The sequence below is a fragment of the Tauraco erythrolophus genome, chromosome 15 (assembly GCF_009769465.1).
Source record: "Tauraco erythrolophus isolate bTauEry1 chromosome 15, bTauEry1.pri, whole genome shotgun sequence".
Lineage (NCBI taxonomy): Eukaryota > Metazoa > Chordata > Aves > Musophagiformes > Musophagidae > Tauraco > Tauraco erythrolophus.
The window spans coordinates 1,307,015-1,332,915 of record NC_141479.1 but is presented as its reverse complement, the minus strand read 5'-3'; the positions used below and the strand labels follow the sequence as shown (position 1 = coordinate 1,332,915).

Below are 25,901 nucleotides of genomic sequence, written 5' to 3'. Positions count from 1 at the left end.
GGGGAAGGTGATGCCACTCGGCGCAATCCCATGGGTTCCGGCACGATCCCGGCACGGTCCCAGCCCTCCCGAGCGATGCTGGTGGCCTGGGCAGTGCTGGCGGCCCAGCCATCCCTGCAGCAAGAGGTGGCTGATGCCATCGCATGCCGGTGCCATGGCTGCAGCCCTGCGCCCCATCTCCGCTCTCCGCGCCCCGGCCGCCAAAGAGCCTGGCACCGCGCGCTCGCTTGCAGGGTGGTTTGTTTTATTGGGAAGAGCGCGGCAGCATGCAGGGGCTTCACTGTCCCGGGGCTGGCTGCCCCCGGCCTGGCACCGGGCCTCTTTGGTCTACGGCTGCTGAGTCTTGTGCGTTCGCAACGGTTTGTGCCAGGGCTCGCGGCGGCTCCTCTTCGGTGCCAGCTCCGGCATGTGGCTCCTCCAGCCCGGCGTGGGGTCGGTCCTGCGGCATGGCACCTAGAGAGGTGACGGGTGTGAGCGTGGGGTGGGTGGGGGGCACACGCCGTACCCCGAGCCCTGCTGTAGCGGGGTGTGAGGGAGGGGAGCGTCACGTCGCACCTGCAGCATCCAAGGAGGGTCCGGGCTCCGGGAGGGAGTCGTGTTTGGTCCGTCGCTTGAACACGGGCGACCGCCGCAGGCGCAGGGGGACGGTGGCCGCTGCAGGGAGGGGGGACACAACCCAGCCCTGTGTTACGATGGGGCACAGCCGCCTGGCTCCTGCCCCCTTCCCGCCCGAGCCCACCCCAACGCCAAGTCCCCCCATCTGGGATCTTCCCGGTTCCACGATGCCATCGTCCATCACCCACGTGTACGTGGGATGCCGCAGTGCCGCTGCCAGCCTCTTCGGGCACAGGATGCAAGGGAGGGTTGGGGGGTCCCACCCCAGCCCCCCCACTCACTTCCCAGCTCTGCTGGGCACTCGGGCTCCCTGAGCTGCTCTTCGTGGACGGACACAGCTCGGCGGCCAGTCCCCCGTGGCACCGCCAGCCGCGGCGTCAGCCGGTTGTCTGCAAAAGCAGCGCGGAGGTGCCGTCGGTGGGGCAGGAGGCTGCAGCACCCCGACCTCCCGGCAGCTCCCTGCCCATCAGCACCCAGCACTGGGGTTCCTGCTGCCCTTGGTTCCCAAGGGACTCCGGGAACATGCCAGTAGCAGAGCGGGGGATGCCAGCGGCAGCTCCCCTGTCCCTACCTTCAGCGTCCAGCGGCGCGGGCAGGGGGCTGCCGGCCGCAGCCTCCCCGCCGTGGCTGACCCTCCGCGGCAGGGCTGCCGGCGCGCTCCTCCCCGGCCGCGGCAGGCTGCTGCTCCAGCCCTCCCGGCTCCCCAGCTCCAGCAGCCCACTGGGCTCAGGGAGGACGAAGGATCGTCGGGGCTGGTTGGAGCCGGTGGCCTGCGCTTCGGCTGGTGGTTGCCTCCCGAGGGCTTTCCAGGCCGGCCGGGGCTCTGCGGGGCCGGCGCTGGGCTCCAGCGCGGCGGTCGGGCTGCGGAAGGGTGCGTCTGCGGGGAAGGCAGGGCAGAACAGTGGGTGCCCAGCGCTGATGGTTCTCGGTGCTGGCACCCAACACGCAGCCACTGCGGGGACTGGGCAAGGCACAGGGTTTCCATCCACCGTCACCAGGGTTGGGGACCCATGTTGGGCACGCAACTGAGGACCCCGGTCCCGGTTGGCCCCCAGTTCCCCATCACTAGTGTATGGGACGGCGTCCTCTGCCGTGGGGACCAGTGTGACCCCCTCGGCACCCACGGGTGACCCACCTGTGGACATGGAGTGTGTGCGAGCCTTCAGGGAGGGGGGGGAGTCTGCAGAGCTGTCCACGATGTCCCCTGCAAGCACAAGTGTCCCCCCGGCCAGGTCAGCGCACTGACATCTGTCCTGTGCCACCAGCACCCAGCGAGGGCGGGGGGACACGGCATGGTGGGACCCCCAGCCGGGGGCCTGCCCGTGCCCGCCCCATGGGTGCCCAGCTGGGTAGGGGTCAGGGTGGGGAGGTGGCAACCGCTCACCATCTGAGCCGGCTTTCTTGATCTCGCTGTCTTTGTTCTGCAAGGGAGAAGAAAGCTGGTGAGGGGTGAGGGTGGCAGCTCCCTGGGGGACCGTGGGTGGTGGAGGGCAGGGTGCTGCTGGGCTCTGGGTGGGTGCAGGGGATGGGTGCAGGCCAGGAAGGGAGGGACGGATGGACAGACAGACATGCACCGTGCACAAGCCTACACATCAGTCCCCTTGCAAAGGGTTAGGTGACAGGACAGAGGTTACAGGCAGTGGTGGCACAGAGCCAGGTGCTACCCATCCCGGCCCATCCCATGGACCCCCCCCTTCTCCACCCACCCTTCGGGCGCAGGATCCATCCCGAAAGTGGTGCCATTCCCCACCTGCTGCTTCTTGCCCTCGGCGGCCGGGCCCTTGGTGACGCCAATGCGGTGGAGCATGACCTGCACGCGCTGCTCGAAGGAGCCGGGCAGCTCCCCATCGCTCTTCTCCAGCTGCCTCTTCTGCAGGACGGATGCAGCACCCAGCACAGCACCCACATCCCCAACCCCAGCCACGTCCCCAGCAGCCGGAGGCGCAGCCACAACCCAGCGGAGACGTCCCCAGCCATGGCTCTGGTGTCCCTACATCCCCCAGCTGACCCCACCACCAGCACCCTCGGCTGGGAGCAGCACCCACCGGCCGAGCAGAGCGGTGGTGGTGGCTTGGTGCCAGTGCCAGTCCTTACCTTGTCGTGCCTGACCCCCAGTGCGTCCTCGTCCTCCCCAGGCAGCAATATGAGCGATTGGGATTTACCCTCCCGCGAGTACTTGGGTCGGATCCTGCGGGCAGAGTCGGGGGTCTGGCAGTGCTGGGGCTCTGCGGGGGGGTCGGCAGCGAGTCCCCCCTCCTCCGATTTACTCAGCGGCTTGCTCGCCTCGCCCGCCTTGCTGGGGGCCCGTAAAATGTCACTGAGCATCGAGCGCCTGCTCCTGGGGCCAGGGGGGCCGCTCTCGGGCTCCTTCTCGCACCTCGAGCCCCGGCTCGATTTGGGTTTCTTGAAGGCAAAAAAATTCCCGATTTTCTTCTTGAGGGTACGAGAGCCAGACGGGGCCAGAGGGGCTGATCCCGGGCAGGTTTCCGGAGCCGTGGGGCTGGGGAGAGATGAAGCGTTTGGAAAGGTGAGCTCCGGGCTGCCGAGGGGCTGGGGACACGTCCTGCCCCTCCGCCCACCCTAAAGGGACAGATCCAGACCCCAGACACACCCCGGAGCTGATGCTGTCCCAGCAAGGGCACCTGTTCCCACTGTGGGGTCCCCCATGGGTGCTGCCCCATCGTCTCCCCGCTATGGAATGGACCCCACAGCCCCTCCCCAGGCTGGTGGGAGTGGGGTGCTGGCCACATCCTGCATCCCATGGCTGCACCCAGCTCTCTCCCACCAGCCTTGCCCTTGGGCGGGGAGGGATGGCACTGGGACCAGGAACACTCGCAGGGCAGGTGAAGGCTGGGGGGGTCTGCCAAAACTCTGGGGTTGGATCTGTGCTGGGGTGCTGGGTGGGTGAGGGGGTCCTGGGAACCCCCCCAGTGCTTACGGCAGCTCCTCCGTGATGAGCCTCTTGGCGAAGAAGTCCTCCAGCCCCTCGTCCACGCGGGTGATGCTCCTGTCCTCACTGTTCTCAGAGGCCACGGGCTGCACCTGCCAGCGAACGCGGCCGTCAGCGTGGGGGCAAAGATCCCCCCCATGCCCACCACCTCCAGCTCGTGCACCTGACAGGACGGGTGCTGGCCCTCTGCATCTCGCCAAGAGCCAAACCCCAGTGTCATCAGGCACATCCCAGCTCCCATCCTGCACAGGCAGGGCCGCATGGCCACCAGCCCCCAGCACCCCGCTGGGTGCCACATGTGGGGTGCTGGTGGCTCCGGGCACCCACACCGTCTGTGTGTGCCTGTGACCCTCCTTGGGGACACATGGTGACAAACCCCGACTAAAGATCTCCTGGGGCTGGACCGAGTCTCCGACCTCCCCGTCCCCGTGGGAGAAGCCTTCCGCAGGGACCATCCCTCTGCCCTGAGGAAGGGACACCCGTGCTGCTGGCAGGTGATGGAATGGGTGCCCTGCGCCGACCCGTGTCTGCGGCCATCCTCAAGCTCAACCCCAGAGTGCCACCGCAGCCCGGATGAAGGCCATCCGCTCCGTCCTCATGGCAAAGCGGACCAAGCCTTCCTCCACGGCACCTTCCTCGCCCCGTGGACGAAAGGGAGGCGTTTCCCTGCCGGTGGCATTTCAATCCATAACGACTTTTCATTACGGCTGGATTGATGCCACTCAGGAGCTGTTCCAGCCATGCCAGCCCTGCTCTCCCTGTCACATCACGTCGTGTCCATCACAGCCCGTCCCCACTCAAAGCTCGCCCGAGCCCGCCGTGCCCCATCCCGCTGCGGAGAGATGCGCTGGGGTGATGGCCCCTGCCAGCCTCCACCATCCGCGGGACACAGCTCCCGCTTCTCATCCGATGCCCGCGGCAGCACGGGTCCCACCGCGGTCCACCACCGTGGCCGGGGCTCCCCGGCAGGTGAAAGGATCTGGCGGTGGCGTGGGAACCAGGCGATGCCAGCAGGATCTGGCCCCAGGGATGGCAACGGAGCCGGACTCTCTGCCAACTGCACCCAAAAGTTACTTTTCCTTTGGGAAGGGGGTTGGGAAGGCGCGATCCCCAGCCGCTCGCCCTTTGGTTGGCATCGCAGAGGGGGAGGTGAAACCCACCCCGCAGTGGCCGGTGGAGCCCCACCAGCATCACCAGCAGCCGCGGCGGCCACTGGCTCTTCGGGGGCACTGGGTTTTGGCTGGCGGGGGGCAAACGGGGCGCAGGAGGAGGAGAAGCAGCCAGAGCCATTGCCGAACGCGCCGGCCCTCTGCGCCCAAACTCTGCGGGTTTTATCATCCCCCCGCCTTTCCGCCAGCTCTGCATCTCCCAGCGGGCGGTAGGAAAAAGGGACGGATGATTTTTCCCCCCGGTGCCCCTCAGCCCATCCTTTCAGGCTGCCCCCCCCAACCCCGCTCCGAGGAGGAGGCTCCGGCAGCGGCTGAAATGCGGGATAATAAACCAGCCGCGGCTCCGCGCATCTCATTTCCCTGCCTCGCGACGAACGCCGGCTGCAATAATCCGCTCAATTAATAAAAAAAAAAGGAAAAAAAAAACCAAATCCACCCCCTCCCCTTTTCCAAGCGACCCTCCCCCCCAGCCTCCCCCTTACATTGGGCTTGCTGGGCGGCTGCTTGTGCCGGCGGTTGGGCCGGGGCCTGGCTTTGGTGCAATGCTCCAGCTTCTCGCCGGCGGTCGGCAGGTCCATAAGGGATCCGGCGGCGGTGGCGGGCTGCGTGGCGGGGAGCGAGCCGCTCGCAGGCTCAGCATCCTTTGTGGAGGCAGGGCGTGCCGGCGGCGCGGCGAGGCTGAGTGACGGCGGCGCCCGGTGAGCTCGGAGCCCGCTGGCGTCCCTGCCCGCCGCCGGCTCCAGCTCCGAGACACCTACGAGGGACGAGAGGGGCCAGCTTGGCCTTCAGCCTCGCCAGACCACCCCGTCATCGTCACCGCCGTCATCAGCACCGTCACCTTCGCCCACGCGTGAAGGGTTGGCGGGCTGCTGGCTGCGCCGCGCCGCGGGGAGGGGAGCGCAGCCGTGGCGGCCCCCCGGGCAGCAGCGGCTTAGCGGCGCAGCCGGAGCTTGCCACGGTGTCCCCCGGGGGTTGGTGTGCTGGGGGGGGTACGGCGGGGCGGATGCTCCGGCAGCGGCCGTATGGCACACGCTCTGCCGGCACTGGCCCCCACGAGCGCATCCCGTTTCGCTCCGCAGCCCCCCCTCGGTACCCGCCAAGTGGGGGTCAGGGTGCTGCTGGTCTTGGGGACGTCGGGGGTCCCCTGGGTGCCAGGCACTGGCACGAGCTCTGCTTCAAAGCCAAACATCCATTGTAGCCAAAGCCCCAAAGTTGCCCGCTGGCTGCTTGTTACCCCCAGCCCGCCCAGGTCCTGCCCCCCACCCCGGCACGCAGGGCTCCGTGGGGCAACGCCAGTGGTGGCAGAGCAGGTTGCAGCTCAGCACCAGTACCCGTGGGCAGCGTCTCCTCCTCTGTCCCAGGTCCCTGGGGTGCTGGGTGGGCTGGCAATGCCCATGGCCGAGTGGTCCCTGGGGTGGTGGGGGGACATGCCATGGCATCTGGAGTCAGGGACAAACCCTCCCACCCCTGCCTGGTCACACGGGGAGGGAGCTCAGGGCGTTTACCGCATGGGGGCTGAGCCAGCCAACCCCTCCAAAACCATGCCATGGCACCGGGAGAGGCTCTCCGAAGGGGCTGGATCCCCACCAAGCTCTGCCTGCTGCCCGTAGCATCGTCATGAATGGCTCTGCCCAGCAGCCCCCCGAAATCTCTGCTGCGAGCCCCCCGCCCCTGCCTCGTCCCGGCGAAGGCGGCACGGCACGCGCCGAGCCACGGCGATGGCAAAGCCGCGCGGTCGCCTTACTTCTCACGGTCGGCGTGGGCCGAATGCTCCGGAAATGCTTGTTTTTCCGCCGCAGGGCCATCGTGTACTGCGGGGAGAGAGGGACGCCGGCGGCTTCGGCGTTAAACCGGCCATGGCGAGCGGCATCCCGCGGCAGCCGGTGCCAGCCAGGCTTGGCCCGGTGGTGGGGGCAATCCCTCCATCACCCCCAGGGCTGCGTCCTCCCATCTCGGTCTGGCACCAAAACCACCCACGATGCCGGAGCGGTTGCTTTCCTGGCCGGGACCCTGCGCCGCGCTGGACCCCAGGATGTGAAGCAGTGGCTGAGGGGGCTGCACGTGGCCAGGACCAGTCTGGGCCACCGTAAGGACATGTTCCCAGTCCCATTTCCCAGCATTAATTGCCTTAACACTGCCCTGGCTGTGTGCCGGGGGTGGGTGCGAGCGGCCGGAGAGGCTGCGGCATTAAGCCTGGCATCATCCGGTAAAGGCGGATAAAAGGTGGTTACAGCGCGGGCACCGCACGGAGACAGCGGGGTCGGACCTTACCTCCTCCGCGGCGAGGTCCGGAGGATTCCTGCCCCTCGTCGTCGCGGCGGCATCGTCCTCAGCCGGCTCCAGCGGCAGTGCCGGGAGGTCGAGCCCTTGCTTGGGGAGGCTCTCCGCCTAAAACCATTAGGAAGTGCTTAAATTATCCCGGGGGCCGAAGCGTGCCCGGCTGCCCTGCGTGCTCCACGCGGCTCCGCTCGCTACCCGCAGCTGGGATTTGCGAGCGGATTTAGGCGTGATTAGCCGGCTGCCAGCCCCAGCGCAGCTGCCCCGCGCCTGTTTTGGTGCACAAGCTGCCGGTGCCCGGCTTCACCCCGGCACCCCCCACCACGCCGTGGCTCCCCGACTTCGCTCAGGGCGTTAATGCTGCCGTGACCGCACCGGGAGAGGATTACCGAGGAGGAAAACCCGCCCAGGTGGCACCTGTCCTGCTTCCCAGACAGCAGATCTGGGAATGTGGCTGGCACCTGGGCAACGCCGGGGTACCCAGATCCCCATCCTGCACCCCAGTCCCCATCTGGCAGGGGCCGGCAGTCCCCGGCGCTCACCAGCTTGCACTGGGCGATGGTCAAGTCTGCCAGCACGGCATCCACGATGCAGTCGGCCGCGGCGGCTGTGACGGACAGCTTGATCTCACTGGGAACAGAGAGGGGTGTCAGGGCCAGCACCCCCAGCCCCCTGCGAGCTACGGGGCCAGCCCCCACCGGGAGAACCTCGCTGGGGAGGTGAATGCTCGGTCGTGGTACCCAGGATGTGCCCTGGGCTCCGGCTCGCTGGGCGTGTGCTGCTGGAGCAGGAACGGGAGCATGCACCAGCTGGGATAGAAGATGCCAAGATACCAGATGCAGCACGGGGACGTGCTGCAGGAACATCACCCCGTGGCGCTTCCCAGCTCTGTAGGGACACATCCCAACCAGATATGAGCAGGAAGCAAAGCGACAGCTGGGAAGGACCCAGGAACAGGACCCAGCACACCACCACCATGTGGGGAGGGCAGTGGTTGGTAGGGACCCCCTCCCCAAAGCCCCTCATCCAACCCCATGGGCGAGAGGCAGCTGCCAAGCAAAGGGGAAGGACAGCACGTCACGTCACCCACTTCAGCTTGCTGAAGACATCGGTGACCATCTGGTCCAGGACGGCGCTGAGGTTGAGGTGGTCCTGGAGGTAGATGCGCTCCGACATGGCATTGACCAGCTGGTCCCGCACCCCACTCTTCTGCACCACGGCCGGGCAGAGGCTGTGCGCTGTGTCCAGCGCTGCCTGCATGATGGCCTGGAGTTTGGGGAGGAAAAGGGAGTTTTCAGTGTCTTTTCTATCAGGATTCACGTGGTTACCAGGAGAGCCGAGGATGCCCACCTGGATCTCCCGGCCACAGGTTTGCGATGCTTCCTCCATAAGACACTCCAGCTTGTGCTGCAGTTTGCCATTCTGGTACGGGGTGTTCCCGGCTTCGTACAAGAGGGGCAGGATCTGCCACGGGAAGAGAGATGGTGTGGATCATCCCATGGCACCTCATCCCAGCTTTCCATCCTTCCATGCACAGCCCATCTCCATGGCTGCCCCATGGAAGAGCATTATCTGCATCAACTGGGGAGACCCAGGGACCTTCTGGCTTTGCTGGACGAGGGTTGGGCATTCTGGCACCCAACGGTCCCTGTGTCCCACCTCAACTGCTCCCCACCACCCACCTACCCTCCTTCCCCCATCACAGGAGATCCTTTCCCATCCCTTTGACCACCTTTCCACCATCAGCATTGTCCTCTTAAATCCTGTCTCCGCTGTCTCCTACCCTACCTGGGTAGGGGGGTGCCAAGAGGGTCAGGAAAAAGGAAAAGGAGATGGTTTGAAGGGAAGTAGAGGAGGAAGAGGAGGAAAAGGTGGGATGGGGAGAGAGAAGTGAGACCAGGAGGATCAACCCTGGCTGACAGTGCCATGAGCTGCTCGGCCAACATGGTGGCCTTCATCACGGGCATGTAGGGTGGAGGGATTAGGAACTTCTGGGGATTTGTTCTCGGAGGAGATTGAGAAATTCGCAGCTGTTCTTTAACGTTTTGCCAGAGCTCGGTGACGTGCATCTGTTGCGTTGACGATCCTCATGTTCCCCGACTGCTGGTTAATTATGTCATTATCTAATCAATAACCCGCTTCGATCCTGAGTTGGAGCTGGGCAAGCTGAGGGTTTCCCTGCGTGGCCGACTCACGCTGACGGACAGGTTGGCATTCCTGATGGCCTCCTCCGCGCGGAGGATGTCCGCCTCCGCCTCCCTGCCCGGGCAGGCACTGAGGATGTCGACGTGCTTCTGCACGCTCAGGCAGATCTCGTTGACCATCTGGAGAGCGGAGAGACTGCGTCACGCGCCGGCACTGCCCATTCCCCTCCTTGCTGCCAATTCCAAGGAGAAAGACGCGCTGGCGCTGACCCATGGGGTGAGTTAGAGCCACTAGAGCATCCCTGCCCAGTGACTGGGGAATCACTTGTGAACGTGAGCTGGGACCACGCTGCGAGACATCCCGGCGTTGCATATGTGTTAAACACATGGATGCAACCAGGAGTGTTCCTTGGAGATACCCTTTCTGCCCAACCTCATTCTCATCCCTCCAGACTGGTCCACCCTCCACTCAAGAAAGGTGAAAAAGGGGTTTGTGCTGCTTGCGTGAGCTCCCAGGAGCCAACAGGGATAGTTTGGGGCAGCCCCATGGGGCGACTCTGCCGGCAAACCTGTTCGGAAGAGGTGGTGAGGATGCCCTGCTGCAGGCGGAAGGTCTGGGTGGGCAGCGTGCGCCGCAGCTGGTTCCTGGTCAGGCAGGACTGGAGCTGTGGTGGGCAAGAGGTGGTGAGCAGCTGGTGTCAGCGGCACCCGGCCCCGCGTCCCCTGCCCTCCCCAGCCCGTGTACCCCCCCAACCTTGTGCACCGCCTCCTCCGTTTTCTCGGGGTTGCTGCGGTACGCCTGCGCCACGTCGCTCACGGGCAACGGCATCGTCTTCAGGGTGTAATTCCTGCGAGGCAGCACGGGGGTGAGGGGGGTGCTGCTGGACCCTCCCTGCCCCATGGGGCTCATCCCCACCAAGCATTTCCACACAGACGTAACATCGGTCCAGAGCCCACCCGACGGCAGCCTGGACATTGCCCCAGGGTCCATCCCTGGAGATGGTGGATGGCCATTGGCATCTCTTTGGCCAAACTCAACCCTAACAAGGTGGCAGTGACCACCTGCCCAGGCACTCCATCTACCCCTTTGTCTTCAGACCTCCAGAGAAGCCACCCAGCCAAACGTCAGACCTGACAGTGTGCTCGGCAGGTGGACAACTTCTACCCGTCTTTCAAGGAGGGGAGAAGAGCACTGCATTTCCACCAACAGCCGATCCCCCTCCCTGTGATTGCTGAAGCCACCTTGGGCGATGCAGGACTGGAAGGCAGAGCCCAGGGGAGACCCTGAGGTTGGTCATGAAGGTGCTACCACCGAAAAGATGACAGGTCGTTTTGCTGGCTGCAAGATCCCAGCTGTAGACCAACTTCCTTGGGACCTGCGTGCAACTGTGTGACGCACTTGCTGCTTCGAGGGGACAAGTGGCCCTGAGGACGGTGACATCCTGATGCTAGAGGCAATTTTGCATGGCGGTAGCAAGCCAGGAGGACCGAGCTGCTCCTTCCTTACCTCTCCAAAGCTTGAGCCACCTCCAGGAGCCCATGGGCAGTTGTGTTGTTTCTGTCCCAAACCACTGTCCTGCAAAGAGAAGGACATGAGTGAGCCTCACCTGTGCCCACGCAGCTCCTGAGGTGGGTGCCCACCCGCCGGGCACCGCGGCATGCCAGGAAGAGTGAGGCCAGGGCTGACCCCCAGGCACCAGAAAAGTCTGGAAATGGGGTTAAAAATCTGAATCTCATGATTTGAAAAAAACTGAACTTGGACTTTGCAAGGAGTTGGGAAGTATATGGGTGCCTGGAGGGAGCGACTGGCAGGGAGGACACCGTGAGGCACCATCCTGCTGGCAAGGGCAGATGCTCTCCAGAGGAACAAGCCCTGGCTGGGAGACGCTTCCCCATCCCCTGCAGACCTCCCCACCCTGCCTTTGTGGGCACAACGTGATCAAAACTGGCATTTTAGGAACTGATGCCAGAGTGTGAGGTGAGGGTGGTGACCACAAGGGTCTGACTGCAGCACCCCGGGCTGTGCCAGAGCCTGGCAAAGAGCTGGCAAGTGCTGGGGCAGGGATTGAGCTGCTCTTGCCCTTCACATGTCCCCTGCCAGCACTGCCAGGTGGCTGCCATGACAGCAAGATACGGTTGCATCATCCAACCGCATGCCAGGGACGGTCCAGGGCCACATCCGTGGCCACCAGGAGCCATGAAAAGCCTCCTCTGATGGCACCAGCATCACGACCAGGACCACAAGGTGGGAAGGGCATCCGCAGGGCGAGGTGGGCTGCTGCTACCTGAGCTTCGTGTTGATCTGCAGGGCCTTGGCGAGCATCTTGGCCCCCGTGTCCCCCATGGCATTGCCGCTGATGTCCAGAGTGACGAGGCTGGTGTTGCTGCCCAGGGCACTCAGCAGGACGTTGGTTCCCAGCTTGAGGCGCGATTCGGCCACGGACAGAGACTGGAGAGGCTGGAAAGAGGAGGAGGAGGGGGGAAGAGATGGCCAGGACATGTCAGGATGGGCATCACCTCTGCAGACACAGCCGCCATCCCTGACCTGGCTTCGAGGAGCCAAAATCGCGCTGAACCCCCCCAAAAAAGAAGGGCAACGGGTGCTCAGGCAACACCCTGGATTTAGCTCAGCTGCTTGGCAGGCAGCGAGGAGGAAAGAGGCTTTTTCGGAAAGCTGGGCTGCAGCCAGGTTACACCGAGCATCTCCTCCGCGCCTTGAGCCAGACGCAGGCTCCCGCTTTCCCGGAGCAACGGGAACAGCTCTGGCTTCTCCGCCTGAGCATCTGCTTCAGGCAGGGGAAAATAAGAGCAGAAGGATTTGAATGGCAGCAGGAGGGAGAGAGGTTTGCTGGGAGGGATCCGGACGGCACCGCGGTACGGAGGGTGACCGAGAGGACACGGATGGGATGTTCGGGGAGGTTGAGGACAAGCCGGACTCACGCAGTCGTCCTCCTGGGTCAGCTGGACGATGCGGTGCAGGACGTCCACCAGCCCCTCCCTGCGGGAGAGGTGATGGAGAGGGGGTTACACGTGCATCCCTGGGGCAGCTGGCAGAGCTCCCTCCTCCCAACACCATGCCCATGACCCTGCAGCACCGGCGGGAGCCGGTGACGGTCCCCGCTCAGCCCCAGGCTCCCCGTTGGGTTGGGGCAGGCGGGATGGGCAGGCAATCCTTGGCATCGCCCACCAGCCCATGGGCTTGGATGGGGGGAGAGAGGCGAGGTGGGGGCAAGGCACCGGGAGGGCTCCCGGGTCGGGCGCTGCGACTTTGCGCTTACTTGGATTTGATGTTGAAGTTTTTCCCCAGAGAGACGTGCCGGATGGACTTGCTTCTGCCGATGGAGAGCACCAGCGTCACCATGTCAGGGTCGAAGCCTGCGAGAGATGGGAGACACCCACTGGGATATGGTCCAAGCTATCTGGAACGTAGAGGTGGAACCGAGGTGGCATGGTGGTCCCCCAAGGGACACCTGCAGAGCCACCAAGCTCCCACCATGGGATGGTAGAGAGATGTCCAGGGCAACTCCTGAACATCTTCCTCCTTTCATGGCTTCATCAAGGAAACAGAAGGTTTGTGCAGAGCCGAGGTTGCTGGGGAGCAATCGGGGTGGTCTCTGAGGACTCCTGCCATTTGGGGTGCCAAGGCCATGATGAGCCATGAGAAACATTTATGGAGCTAGAGACGGCACTTGCTTTCTGCCACCCTGCAGGGATGTGCCCTCCATCACCCCACCACTGCCCTGGACAACTGCCTGTACTCCTGTCCTCACGGCTTTGGCGTCCCCAGGGAAACTGGGCCCAGTGACATCCTTCCCGCAGGGCAGGGACCTGCTTGCCCAGCCACTCTGCCAGCCAAGGGCAGGAGGCAGCAAGACCCACCTACGAGACCGTCCTCCTGCATGGAGCTGCTCCACCAGGAAAGCCAAAAAATAGAAGCATGTTTTGGTAAAGGTTGGCCGGAGATTTTGGGTAAGAGAGTGAGCTTTTGGGGCACTGGTGGCCTGAACAGGTGTTTTTTGAATGAATTTGAACCATGCCAACTTCCCCAGAACCATCCGGCTGTTGAGCTGCTGCATGGTCTGCTGTGAGATCTCAGCAAGGCTGCTATAAGGTTTGGGGCCTTCTAGGTGAAATTAAGAGCTGGCAGAGGTGACATTGGTGATGATTATGGGTTGCTTGCCCACGGCTTTGGAATCCAGAGCGGGACAAACTTGCAGCTTCTGTTGCTATCTCTTACAGAGAGGTGGGAAGAGTTTCAGCTCAAGAGGACCTTTTCAATGCTTCAGACCCTGAGCCAGCAACACGAGACCTCCTCAGATCCAGTCAGCTGAAGAGGCTTGTACCAAAAAAGATGTGAAATGAGGATTTTTGGCAGGTCCTGAGGCAGGAGGGGATGCAGAAATCGCCCCACACCCCGTGCTTTCTCTCTGAACAAGGGGAGAAGTGAGGGCCACCACCGTGGGAATGTGGTGGAATTCACACTGGAATGTGATGGAAGAGGCCCAGAGTGCTGGAAAGGACAGCGGCAGAGCGAGAAGAGCGCATGTAAGGACTGCCTGCCTCAGGGAAGACGGGGGGTCTGTTGGTTTTGGGGGTAGAAAGCCATGAAGCCTGACGAGGTGGTAATTTCTCAGGTAGGAACCCACTGCTTGCTGTTGGGAGCCTTCATCCCCACGAGACACAGCCCATACACCACGGCTGCTGCTGCTGAAGGACTTTTACAGGTGACAAACGCAGTTTAATGTTGCGTTAGTCACCATGGTCAAAAGTCAGGCAAAAGCAGCAGATCTTACCCATCTTGGTGGGGCCTCCTACAAGCTGGCCTTGGCCCAACAACTCATGGTGGCTGGACCTGCAGATGGAGGTGGTCTTCTCCCAGCTGGGGAAAAAGCAACCTACCGTTGTCAGACAAGTCCAGGTGGCTGATGGAGCTGGCGTCGGGGATGAGATCCTGGATGACTTGGGCCCCCGCTGATCTCAGCTTGGAAGAAACAGCAAAGGCATCAGTACAAGGGGAGGCGCCGAGCCCTGCAAACGAGATCCTGCCATCGGGAAGGTCACCCCAGCCCCATGGCAAACAGGGCACGGTCCTACCCACACAGAGGTTGAACCCCCCTCCACGACTCCTCAACCACAGCAACAGGACCTCCTGGCTGGTCTGATGGCACCCATGGGTGCTGGCCCCTCACCTCACAGTTGCTGAGGTCCAAGTGCAGGTCGCTGATGTGACCGTTGTCCGCCAGCCCTTGCAGCAGCGCCCTGGAGAAGTCACCAAAAGCCACCCATCAGAGTGAGCACCAGCACCCACTGTGGGGCACCCCCAATGGTCCAGGTAGTGGGAGCGGGGTGCTGGAGAAGACAACCTTCTCAAACCTCTGCCTCACAGACCCATCCATCCTCCCCACCAGCCCTCTCAACGCGCGAAGCCCTGAGTGAGGTCCCCACTCCGTCCATGCTCACCCCAAATCCATTCTCCTGGGTGGACCCACAGCCCCACCTCACCTTACAGCATCCGCTGGCAGCTTGGTACCAGCCAGCGAGACCTGCCTGAGGGCACAGGCCTGGCTGAAGAACTCCTTGATGTCAGGGGAGATGGTTTTCACCTTCCTGAAAAGGATGGACACCACGGAGCATCATCTCCCACCCAACGCCAGAGGTGCTGCGCTCCTCTCCCCACTGCCCCGGGGGGCCTTACTTGTGTGAGTAGAGGTTTTTGGAGAGATCCAGCTGGACGAGGCTGGTGTGGCACCCATGGACCAGGGCTCCAAAAAGCTGCCAGGGTGAAGGTGCCAGATGTGTGCTCCTGCTGAACCTCAAGCCCCCCAACCCATCCGTGGCAGCAGGGAATTGCTGGTCCAGCTGACCACTGCCCCACACATGCTCTGTTCCTGCAGTCCTGTGCCAGCCGGGATGGGCTGGCAGTACCCCTGGCACGGTTTCGGGAGGGGGGCTGAGGGCAAGGGCTTGCTGCCGGGACCCCCGGTGTAGGTACTCACAACATCCAATGGGCAATCCGTGCCGGCCAGATTGAGGTGGGAGAGTGAGTGGCACTGGCAGAGGAGGGTCTGCAGGTTCTGGGGGCAGAGAGGGCTCAGTGGCTTTGCCCAGGACCCCAAACCCCCCACCCAGCACCCTACAGCCCTGAAATTCCAGCTCCTCCTCCCTCCTGCTGAGCATAGGGATGGGTCCTGCACAGCGGAACCCAGCTCCAGGTGGCATCTCCCACCTTCCCACCAGGTGATGGATCAGGATGTCCCCAGTGCATCGCCCAACCCTGGTGGGCAGGGAGGTGTCGCAGCTGTGACCTCCCCATCCCCGGGGTGCTGCGAGGCAGGGTGCATACCCTGGGGAACCCCATCGAGCCCATGCATGGGGACAGAGCCCTGGCAGTGTCAACCCCGGCCACTCACGTTGATGTCATCCCCAGCCAAGGTACCGGGGTTTCCGGAGAGGTCCAAGTGCCGGAGAGAGGATCCGATGGCTTTGTTATCTGTGAGGGCTTTGCATAACGTGCTCATCCCTGCTCGGGGAGAGGGGCAGAGATATGTGCCCCGGGGTTCCCTGCACCAGGGAGAGCCGTAGAGCAGAGGAAGGGACACTCTACATCTGCTCCAGCAGGACATCCCATCCTTGAAGATGCCCTTTCCGAGGTGTCCCTCCAGCCACCCCTCTGATGCCAGTTTGTCCCCGAATGCCACCACATCCAGCCTCCCAATTGTGCCCGGGCAGGGAGCGGGATGCTGGGCTATACCTTTGGCAGTCACCATTGTCCTGGCCAAGCTGAGGCTCTGCAGACCCTTGGGCCTCTTCTCCACATGCCGGCTAAAGGCAACGATCCCTGATGAAAGAGCAGAGAGCCCTGAGTGGCCATGCCTGCATGGATGGGCGTCCATCCCACCCCGAGATACAGCCTCCGCGGTGGGGGGGCAGCTGCCAGTGGGATCCGGAGTTGGACATCAGTTTTCATGGGTGGAAACTCATCTCAGCCCTAAAGTTGGGTACCTCTGTCTTCCAGCTGGTTGCCAGCAAGGTTGATGGTGTGCAGGACGGAGTCAGGGTGGTTGGTGAGTGCCTGGGCCATCCTCTGCACAAAGTCACTGTGGGGAGAAGGGCCACCAGCCTGAGCAAGGTACGGTCACCTCCAGGAGACGTGGCCACCAATCCTGCAGTCTTACGGGGATGCGCCACCAGTTCCTGCCTGAGTGGTAGAGCTGGCTCCATCTGAGGAGCCAGGAGAAAGCAAAAGCATCTCCAAGGGCGGTCTCCAGGCTACGGGAAGGTCTCTGCTCCCAGAGACTTCATGCTGAGGAAGCAATAGGGCACCAAACCCCTCCCTGGACCTCCCTTCTCCACACAGGTGTGATAAGCAGCACAAGGTTGCCGAGATCCTGCTCATCATCATGCCAGGGCCATGCAACACCCTTTGCTTACGCTTTCAACCCGCTGTTTTCCAGCACCAGCTCCTCCAGCGTCACCGATTTGCTGAGCATGTAGAGCAGCTGCTCCGAAATCTCCTGGTTCTGGCAGGGAAGAAGAAAGCCTTTCTGGAAACCCAGCCACCTCTGGTGTGACCAGCACCGTGGCACCAGCACTCACCAGCCTGAAGTCCTTGCAGGAGAGTTTGGTGAACCACAGGTTGAAGGACAAGGCGGCGACGCTCAGTGCCACGTCTCTGCAGGGTGATGAGGATGAAGGGGTCAAGCCTGGTCCCAAATGGGTGCCCCAAGACACCCAACCCTGGGGTGCTCCAACAGGGCAGGACCAGGCTCCATGAATTCGAAACAACCCACAGACACGACTCAGCTTCCCCAGGTGATGCCCTCAGGGAAAATCAAATTTAATCTGAATATTTGCGTGTTTCTGTCAAACACTTGTGGGTTTTATCTGAATCTCGAGCTCTCCCGTAAGGAGCAACACGGGTTTCGCTCGAGTGGAAAGAAGTTTCAAGCTGAACCCTTGCTCCGTCTTTCTTGGGATGGAGACGTGGCCAAGCTCCACGAGGATGACCATGACCCTGGGCACAGCTGGCGCTCGTGGCCCCGCTATGAGGTTATAACCCCGTCACAGCCATTGGTTATTTATATGTAAATATGTGAGGGGGAGCAGCGCCGACTGCTTTGCGTAGGGAAACACCTGACGGCCACCAGCTGCCGTGACATTTGGTTTTCCACCTTCATAAGCAGCTCACGGGCTTGTTTAAGCGTTCAAAAACGAAGAGGGGAGGTTGCCCGGCCTGGCGGGGCCGTTGCCCCATGGGACGCCTGCAGACGTGGCATCTTTGGAGCGTGTAAAGCAAGAAAAAGCTTCTAACCCAAGGGGAGGAGCGTGCTGGGCCAGCCCTGCCATGGACGGGGAGGATGAGGACGAGCGCTGGCGTGGCACGGGGGACTCACCGGCTCTCCAGGTGGCTGAAGTCCAGCAGGTTGAACTCCCGGCAGTCCTGGCTGTGGTAGATGTTGTCCACGTCCTGCCCGGATGGATGAACGCATGGATCAGGCTCAGCACCTGGTTCTGGGGAGGGCTCGAGTGTCCGGTGCCGCTGGAGGGAGTTGAGCCCTTGGGGAGCCCCTTGCCTAAACCCCCAGTCCAAACCCTCCCCTGGTGCGGTGGCTGCCAGGGTGCACGTCTCACATTGGTGGGATGGCTTGGTGGGTCTTGGACCTCGTCTGCAGGGACTGACCAGAAGAAGGCAACACGCTCCCAGGCTGGTGGGAATGAGGGCGTGGGGAGAGGTGGGATGGAGTCAGCGTCCCAGAGGGAGAGAGGGGCAGCTGGTCCTGCTGTGGCTAGGTCCCAGTGGGCTTCTCTGCTAGGCACACCCAGCAAGGTCCCAGATTTCCAGGGGCTCTCCTTACGTGACAGTCTGGGAAACAACCTGGTGCGAGGCATCTCATCCCTACCTACGCTTGGATTCCACCCCACCAAGAAGCACGGGGCACTCGAGCCAGGCAGAACCGCAGTTCCAAGCTCTGGGATGTCCTTGGGATGCTCCTAGCCCCAGCAGCCCCGTTCCCCACCTGCCCAGCCATACACTGATCATTGTCCCTTCTCCATGGGGCAAGGCCAGCTTACCCACTGGATCTCTTCGCGGAAGACAAAGCCGTTGTAATCACATAAGGCAGCGTAGGTCTCCGAAAACCCCCCTGCAAAGAGAAGGTGGTCTTGGTGGCAAGACCTTCCCATAGGAACATGGAGAAGAACTTTGGGGAGGGCAGAAGACAGGAGATGGATGGTAGAGGCTTCTCCTTTCCCTCCTCAAAGGGACCAGAGTGTCCTGTCTACTGCCAGCCCAAAAGCGATCAGACTGCTCCAGGGGCTGCAGTTGGCTTTGCTTGATCCATGTAGACACCAGGCAAGGTGTGTTGTGTGACCATAACAGAGGTATCCCACTCCAAATCAGGCCACGGGAAGAGCCCCTGGCTCCGCAGCAATGCCATACGAGGTGGGTGGAAGCATCCACAGCTCCACATCCTCATGAGTGGCCACCAAACATCCTTGCCCCACAGTTGTCCTGTTCCTTTCTGGGTAGCTACATCCCTTTAAACCTGCTCCTGCCCCATGGGCTGGGGTGAGCTGGTGGAGAGCAGATCCCACTAGCAGAGTTCCTTCTGACCTAAGCCACCACAGACTGATAGACACTGGGCTGGGATGGCCTCCAGGGTGCTCCAACCCTCTTGGCCCATGGAAGAAAGGGGCTTACCGCAGGGCCCGGGGCTGCTCTGCAGCATCTCCTCCAGCGAGTCCGTGATCTGCCGGATCCTCTCGTACAGGTTGGGGGGTGAATTCTTGAGCAGAGTCCTGGGGGAGGACCAGAGGGGTGCGTGGCAGTGTGCTGGGAGAAGAGCATCCCCACCGCTTTGTGCTTAGCTACGACCCCTCCATGTGTGAGGGCGGCCAGAAACGTTCATCCCAATGCAACTGGGGAGCAGGGTCTGGCCTCCATCACTATGTTTTTTCCCTGTTAAAAGGCACTAATCCCAAACCCATCCCATATTTGGGGTTTTTCTGAGCCAAGAGGTTCCTCTGGTACCTACACGGCTACCCCTGAGGAGCAGAAGACCCTTACCCAGGGGACGAGTCTGGAAAGACCTTCTTAAGTGACATGGTGACATGGATGACAACTTGCTCCAAATCATCGAAGGCCATGAACCGGAAGGCGTAAGACACTGCATCCGTTTCTATGACAACCTGTGGGGTCCAAAGGATGGGAGACACCCAAGTGAGCCGGTGGCACGTGGTGTGTCCCCGAGCCTGTGGCCACGACTGTGACAGCCATCGGCTCCTCACCGCAAACACCCAACCGCTGCTTATAAACGAGCGAGGAAGGCTGCGAGCACCAGGAATTTGGGATAAAATACATTAAAGAGACCGTGACGTGGCAGAAAAAGGCACGAATCACCCCAAAATTCAAACTGAGCTAATGCAGAAGCAGCCCAGAGTGGTGGAGGTGAAGGTGGCCTTGACCCTGCCCACAGCTGGAGGATGGAAGTTTCCTCTCCAAATTTATCTAACGGGGTTTTGAGGCTTTTTTGGCTTTCAGATCCTATCAGAAAAAAATAAAAAATCGTAAGAATCCCATGGCAACCTGATTTACTTACATCCTGATCGAGGCGTGGGAGCGAGACGGCAATTATCTGCCGGCACCGCACGAGGATGGCTCCTCTGCCAACGCCAGGCAAGGTCCTGCCCGCGCCATCAACAGCTTCCCGCACCCCAGCCGATGCCTTGCCCCTCTCCACCCCAGGGGTTTGCCCCCAGCTCCCCTCTCTCCCACCCAGCCCCTCGCCATTTCTCCCCCAGATTTGAGTAGAAACCCCCTTGAGAAGCCGAGGCCACAATCACCAATGATGCTCTAATGAGCAGAAGACAGACTGGGGGTTAACGAGGACCACGGCCCCGTTTCGGTGGACACATCCTAGCCAGGGCACCCGTCCCTCTCCTCCGCCGTTCCCACCCGCGGCGGCTGCCCTGCGCTGCCCTCTAAGAGGATTAACGGGGTTTAAAACACCCTCCTGCTAAATTTGGCTCGGCCCCGGTAAGCCAGCGGCCGTTGGTCACCTCGGCCACGCCGAGCAGGAGGTGCCACAGGCAGGCACCGCCGCGGGGAGGGGGTGCAGCCCCCACACCCAGCACCCCCGGGTGTCTCCCTGCACTATGGACGAGGCCATAAGAAGGTTTCGTTAGAGGTGGCAAAGGCATGAACACCCTCATGGATCATCATTGGTGACCTTCAGCGTGCGACGGGGGGTGAGGACACCCCCAGACCCTGCGGTGGGCTCCGAGCCAGGTTTGGCATGGGAGGAGGTGGGGTGGGTGCTTGGACTGGGTTTGCTGCGTGTGTTGGTGCCACTCACCACGCTGGGCTCTTGCACCGTCATCTCCCTCACCTCCAGGAAGCTGAAGCTGCTGTGGACCTGTGGGTGGGAGGAGTGGGATCAGCCCCAGCACCGATGGAGATGGGGGACCAGAGGGTGCCCCTCCAGCTCCCACCCTTCCCCACAGTCCCCCCAGCCTTCACCAGCCCCCTGACCCAAACGCCCTCTCCACTTCACCGCATCCTCCTCCTCCTTGGGGTTCTCCAGACCTGGTGGCCTGGGTGACCCACGGGACACCCCCCCAGTGCCCACGGCAGCTGAGTGATGCCCTCCCAGGAGCCTGGGGGCTCGACCGCAGCGCAGGGTCCCCAGCACTCACCCTCACCGGCAGCATGACTGGGAGCACGTAGGCTCGCCAGGGTGTCAGCACCTGGGCAGAGGGACATTGGTGTGACCGGGGGGACATGTGAGACACCCCTGTTCCCCACTGCGGCCACGAAGCGGCTGCCTGGGAAACTGGGAAAGCAGGAACCAGGTGGGATTCTGCACATACCAAGATGTAGTCGTCATACTTGGATTTCACCTGCAGCTGGACACTCATCACTAGGAGCACCTTCTTCGTTCCCAGGAAGGCGGTGATGCCCTCTGAAAAGACCAGTGTCTCCGTGAAGTGAGGCAGCCTAAGCCACCCCTGCTCCTCTCCCAGGTGCCCTGTTGCCTTGGGGACACCACCTGCTGTTCCCACCCAGACCAGCTCCTCTCCATCCACACCTGACCGTCAGACCCTGGTTGCCCTCAGCTGAGCCACACGCTTCTTAGTTCAGCACGAGCCACCAACATGTGCTGGAGGCCAGAAAGCCAGCTGTGTCCTGGGCTGCACCCAAAGCAGCGTGGGCAGCAGGGCGAGGGAGGGGATTCTGCCCCTCTGCTCTGCTCTCATGAGACCCCCCTGCAATGCTGCGTTCAGCTCTAGGGTCCCCAACACAAGAAGGACACGGAGCTGTTGGACCTGGGCCAGAGGAGGCCACAAAGATGATCCGAGGGCTGGGGCACCTCTGCTATGGAGACAGGCTGAGAGAGTTGGGGCTGTTCAGCCTGGAGAAGAGAAGGCTCCAGGGAGACCTTCCAGTGCTTAAAGGGGCTACAAGAAAGCTGGAGAGGGGCTTTGGACAAGGGGTGTAGTGACAAGACATGGGGCAATGGCTTTAAACTGAAAGAGGGGAGATTTCCATGAGATAGAAGGAAGAAATTTTCCACTCTGAGAGTGGTGAGGCACTGGCACAGGTTGCCCAGAAAAGCTGTGGCTGCCCCATTCCTGGAAGTGTTCAAGGCCAGGCTAGATGAGGCTTTGAGCAACCTGGTGTAGTGGAAGGTGTCCCTGCCCATGGCAGGGGGGTTGGAACTGGATGATCTTGAAGGTCCCTTCCAACCCAAACCATTCTATGACTCTATGATTCTTCACCAGCTGTGGGTCTCGTTTGCTGCTTGGGCAATAATCCCATCTCCTCATCAGCTTCTGCAGCCCAGCCGCGACCCCGGCCAAGCACAGGGTTTTGGGTTCGCTGCTTTACTCTGCCCGTGTTGCCTGGCTCACCAGGAGCTGGTGTCGAGCGGCAAGAGGGTCCCGCTTCCTTCCTTCCCAAATTTACCACCAGGGAGCAACTCAGCACCCAAGCCCTCCCTCCCCCCGGTGCAGCGAGGGACACATTCTGCTTCTGTGTTTTTTCAGCAGCTCTGCCAGCCGTGACGTGCGGGGGCAGTGGTGTGTGCCACCCTCCCCGTGTTTGCAAACCAGTCACTGCGGACCAGCACCAGCATCACCCCCGCCTCCAGCACCGCCACTTCCCGCTCTCTCCTGCTCCGCACTGGAGAAACGGCACCAGAACCATGGCCGTCCATCGCCACACAAAGCAAACTGGGTTTTCATGCCACTGCCGAGAGCCCCGCGGGTCCAGTGGCCCGAGCTGCGTGCCCCAGGGACCTGGCGCTGCCGCCACTCATCTCCTTCGCCGTGGGGTGGGGAAGGCAGGACCCCCCTGAGACCTCCGCGGCCTTTTGGTTTTGCAAAGGAGGGAAGGTCGGGAGCGCTGGTGCTTCACGCACCCACCACTGCCAGGGACCCCCAAGCTGCCCACGGGACCCCGAGCCCATGGGATCGAGCAGCACCAGCCCGTATCCACAAACTGGGCAGCAGGATCCGCGGAGAACCACATCCTCAGGGAGCCGGGCTGGCACCTGGGGGTGCTTTTGTCCCCAGCAGCATCCTCAAGCGCGTGAGTTTTGGGGCCGAGAGGCTCTCACACCCCACACCCCACCCAGACCCCCCCGAACCGCGGAGGAACCCAGCAGCGGCTCTGCCAAGCCCAGCAGGCCCCGTGCCAGCGCTTTCCATGTGGCACCAGTGCCCCGGCAGCGCGGCGATGGGCGATGCTTACCCTGCAGCTCGGCGGGGATCCCTCCAGGGGACGCAGCCATGGTCGGGACCCACGGCGGGTCACCCGCCCGGGCGTCAGGGCAGCATCCCCGGGGTGCCGCCGGGAAGTCGCCCCGGCGGGAGGAAGCAGAGAGGTGAGCGCCCGGCAGCGTCGCCGCCTCCTCCCCCCCCTCCCAGCGCTCGGTGCCTCTTCCTGCCCCGTCAGGCGAGATTTGCCGCCTGAGCAAGAGAAGAGAAATGAAAGCGACGGCGCCCGCGTCCCACCAGCCCCACCGGGAGGAGAGGGCATCGCTGCCCGGCGCCGTGCCCAGCCCTTCTCCCAGCCTAGGGACACCCCAGCAGTGCCTCCCAGCCAGGAGCGGCATCATCTCCCCATGGCTCCAGCCTTCAAGTGTTGAGGGTCCGTGACCTCTCCTTGCCCCACAGCCCCCCTGGGTGGTCCATGGGATGTTTCTGCTTGAAGATGGCCGGTGAGGGTGAGAAGAGCAGCTCTACCCTTCCCAGCGCCAGGAGGTCAGCCCAGCTCTGTTAACTTGCACTGGGCATCTGCAAGAGGAGTTGAAGAGGATGGATGCTGGTGGCCACCGTAGGGCGTTCCTCTGGAGGATGGGTGCTGGTGGCCACCGTAGGGCGTTCCTCCAGAGGATGGGTGCTGGTGGCCACCGTAGGGCGTTCCTCCAGAGGATGGGTGCTGGTGGCCACCGTAGGGCGTTCCTCCGGACGATGGGTGCTGGTGGCCACCGTAGGGCGTTCCTCCGGAGGATGGGTGCTGGTGGCCACCGTAGGGCGTTCCTCCAGAGGATGGGTGCTGGTGGCCACCGTAGGGCGTTCCTCCGGAGGATGGGTGCTGGTGGCCACTGTAGGGCGTTCCTCCGGAGGATGGGTGCTGGTGGCCACTGTAGGGTGTTCCTCCGGAGGATGGGTGCTGGTGGCCACCGTAGGGTGTTCCTCCGGAGGACGAGTGCTGGTGGCCACCATAGGGTGCTGCAGGAAGGGCTTCTCCAGGGCTGAAACACTCCAGATGTCACACCAAAATGACAAAACCACTGCCCCAAAGGAAGGGTGAGAGGCAGAGGCTTAGGTGGCCTCCTTGAAGCAACAGGAGCGACATGTGGTTCCGGACCAGGCAAAAAGCCAGAGGCATTCCAGGATAGAGCAGAAAGCTGTCCTGTGCCCTGTGCCACTCTGCAGGACTTTGCTGGACCCCACATCTCTCAGCGTTGGCTCAGCAGGCCGCACCAGACCCTCGGGAGAAGGTGCTGAGAGGGTCAGCAGAGCTGCTCTCAGGCAGCAGCCTGGGTTCCCCATGACCAGCATCAGTGGAGATGGAGGGTACCAGCTGCCTTGTCCCCCTAAATCACCCTTTTTGACAGGTCACGCTCCAGGCTGCCTGAGCTGCATCCTGCCAACCACGGGCTCCCAGAGGCGCAATAACTCAGGAGAAGGTGAGTCCCTGGGAGGGCTGGGTGGATGGTGATGTTCTCCTGCCATGTGCACCTGGGGCCACAGCACTTCCAAAGCCACCTTCAGCGCAAAAGCAAAGGCAGGAAGGCATCTCCCTGCAGGGATGGCACCGCCAGGGAGCCCAACCACAACACACAGTGGCTCTTCTCGAGGAGGTGGCTGGGGAGAACGTGGCTCAGGGCAGGGATCAGCCTCTGCCGAGGCACCTCCTCAAGCCTTCTGAGCTACGTCAGCAGGCAGATGAACAGCAGGAAGAGGAAGGGCACAAGGTGTTCACCACCCAACGCAGTCAGCTTCCGCCAGTGACAGCCCTGGCTGGGTCTCTGGCTTTTCCAAGGTGACAGGAGACCCGGCTACGGGTATCTGGATGTCTCAGAAGGGGCACCAGGTCCCAGTTTTGTCATGGAAAGATATTCAGGACATGGATGCAAGGGGACAGTTGCTCTCTCCATCAGAAGATGGCTTCTACCGAAGCTTAGAAGCACAAAGGAGCTCCAAGCAAGCCACAACCCAAGCTCATTCCCTAAAATACTGGGTCCCTGGAACACACTGAGCACCAGTACAGCAGAACATCTCCACCAGGAGTGGTGCAGAGGAAGACATCCATGTGCACAAGCGTTCCCTGCCTGTTGTGCAAGTCAGGATGTCCAGAGTAACCCGTCTCCTCTGTCTCTCCCCCGAGAGGACATGGGCTGGGCATTTTCAGCTCTATTCTAGAGTACCTTCCCAGAAAGAGGTCCTAGTGTTCCTCCCTCTCCATCCCTTGATCACCCTTGGGGAGTTGAAGCACTTACCATGCTCTGGGGGTAATGGTGGCAGCTCTTCACCGCTGGCTGCAGGACACCACTTCATCCCAGCCCCCCTCTCAGCCCTGATGCTCCGGCATCGCACTGCCATGGGCACCCAGGTGCCCTCCAAGGGACCATGTCCTGTGTGCTCTCCCAGTGACAGCTTCTCCCACAGTTCTCAACCACTACAGACTCCTTGAGCTGTGTTGGCTGGTGGTCGGTCACCACCAGGTCCAGCTCTCTGCTCTAGACTGGCCCAGTTGGGCTGCTCAGGGCCATATCCAGCTGAGGTCTGAAGATCTCCAAGGATGGAGACCCCCACAGCCTCTCTGGGCACCTTTTCCAGTGGTTGACCACACTTCCAGTGAGAAAGGTTTTCCTTAATTCCAGCTGGAGTTTCCTCTGTTCCAGTGTGTCCCCGTTGCCTCTTGCCCTCTCGCTGTGACACCTCCTAAAAGGGTTGGACTCCATCTTCTCCACACTCTCCCATCAGCTATTTGCAGAGAGCAGTAAGGCCCCCCCCTCGCTTTCTCTCCTCCCAGCTGGTCACACCAGTCTCCCATGGCCTCTCCTCATGCATCCTGAGCTCCAGTGGAAACCTGGATCTCCTGGGAACCTCTGCCGGGCTCGCCCCAGTCTCTCACCGGTTTCTTGCACTGGGGAGCCAAGATGAGACCAGTTGGCCCTACACGTGATCCCTGAGGAACAGAAACGACCAGCATCTGTTAGACATTGTACTGCTGAC

The 25,901-nt window shown here is 62.1% G+C and overlaps 1 protein-coding gene across 4 annotated transcripts; it reads right to left on the bottom strand.

Annotated features, from left to right (window-relative positions):
- Positions 1-277: 277 nt before the first annotated feature.
- On the bottom strand, positions 278-22,945 carry CARMIL2 (capping protein regulator and myosin 1 linker 2). Of its 4 annotated transcripts, none has more exons than XM_086620958.1 (40): positions 22,906-22,945; positions 21,024-21,115; positions 20,850-20,900; positions 20,510-20,569; positions 19,222-19,343; positions 18,856-18,953; positions 18,228-18,298; positions 17,549-17,622; positions 16,752-16,827; positions 16,587-16,675; positions 16,158-16,252; positions 15,907-15,993; positions 15,566-15,675; positions 15,152-15,229; positions 14,851-14,927; positions 14,658-14,762; positions 14,345-14,414; positions 14,055-14,136; positions 12,434-12,530; positions 12,096-12,153; positions 11,441-11,613; positions 10,663-10,731; positions 9,910-10,003; positions 9,725-9,820; positions 9,207-9,335; positions 8,362-8,475; positions 8,102-8,277; positions 7,554-7,641; positions 7,006-7,122; positions 6,479-6,545; positions 5,217-5,488; positions 3,552-3,657; positions 2,710-3,131; positions 2,366-2,485; positions 2,000-2,036; positions 1,751-1,819; positions 1,187-1,492; positions 897-1,004; positions 556-654; positions 278-453 (listed from the first exon to the last, which is right to left on the bottom strand). In XM_086620958.1, the coding sequence occupies exons 1-40, from the start codon at positions 22,943-22,945 to the stop codon at positions 278-280; spliced, it is 4,470 nt and encodes a 1,489-aa protein (XP_086477084.1). The 4 variants fall into 4 exon arrangements, with proteins under 4 accessions (XP_086477084.1, XP_086477085.1, XP_086477083.1 ...); XM_086620959.1 differs by having other exon boundaries at positions 2,710-3,115; positions 3,554-3,657; XM_086620957.1 differs by having other exon boundaries at positions 1,187-1,546; positions 2,710-3,115; positions 3,554-3,657; positions 19,222-19,353; positions 20,511-20,569.
- Between the last annotated feature and the right edge of the window lie 2,956 nt (positions 22,946-25,901).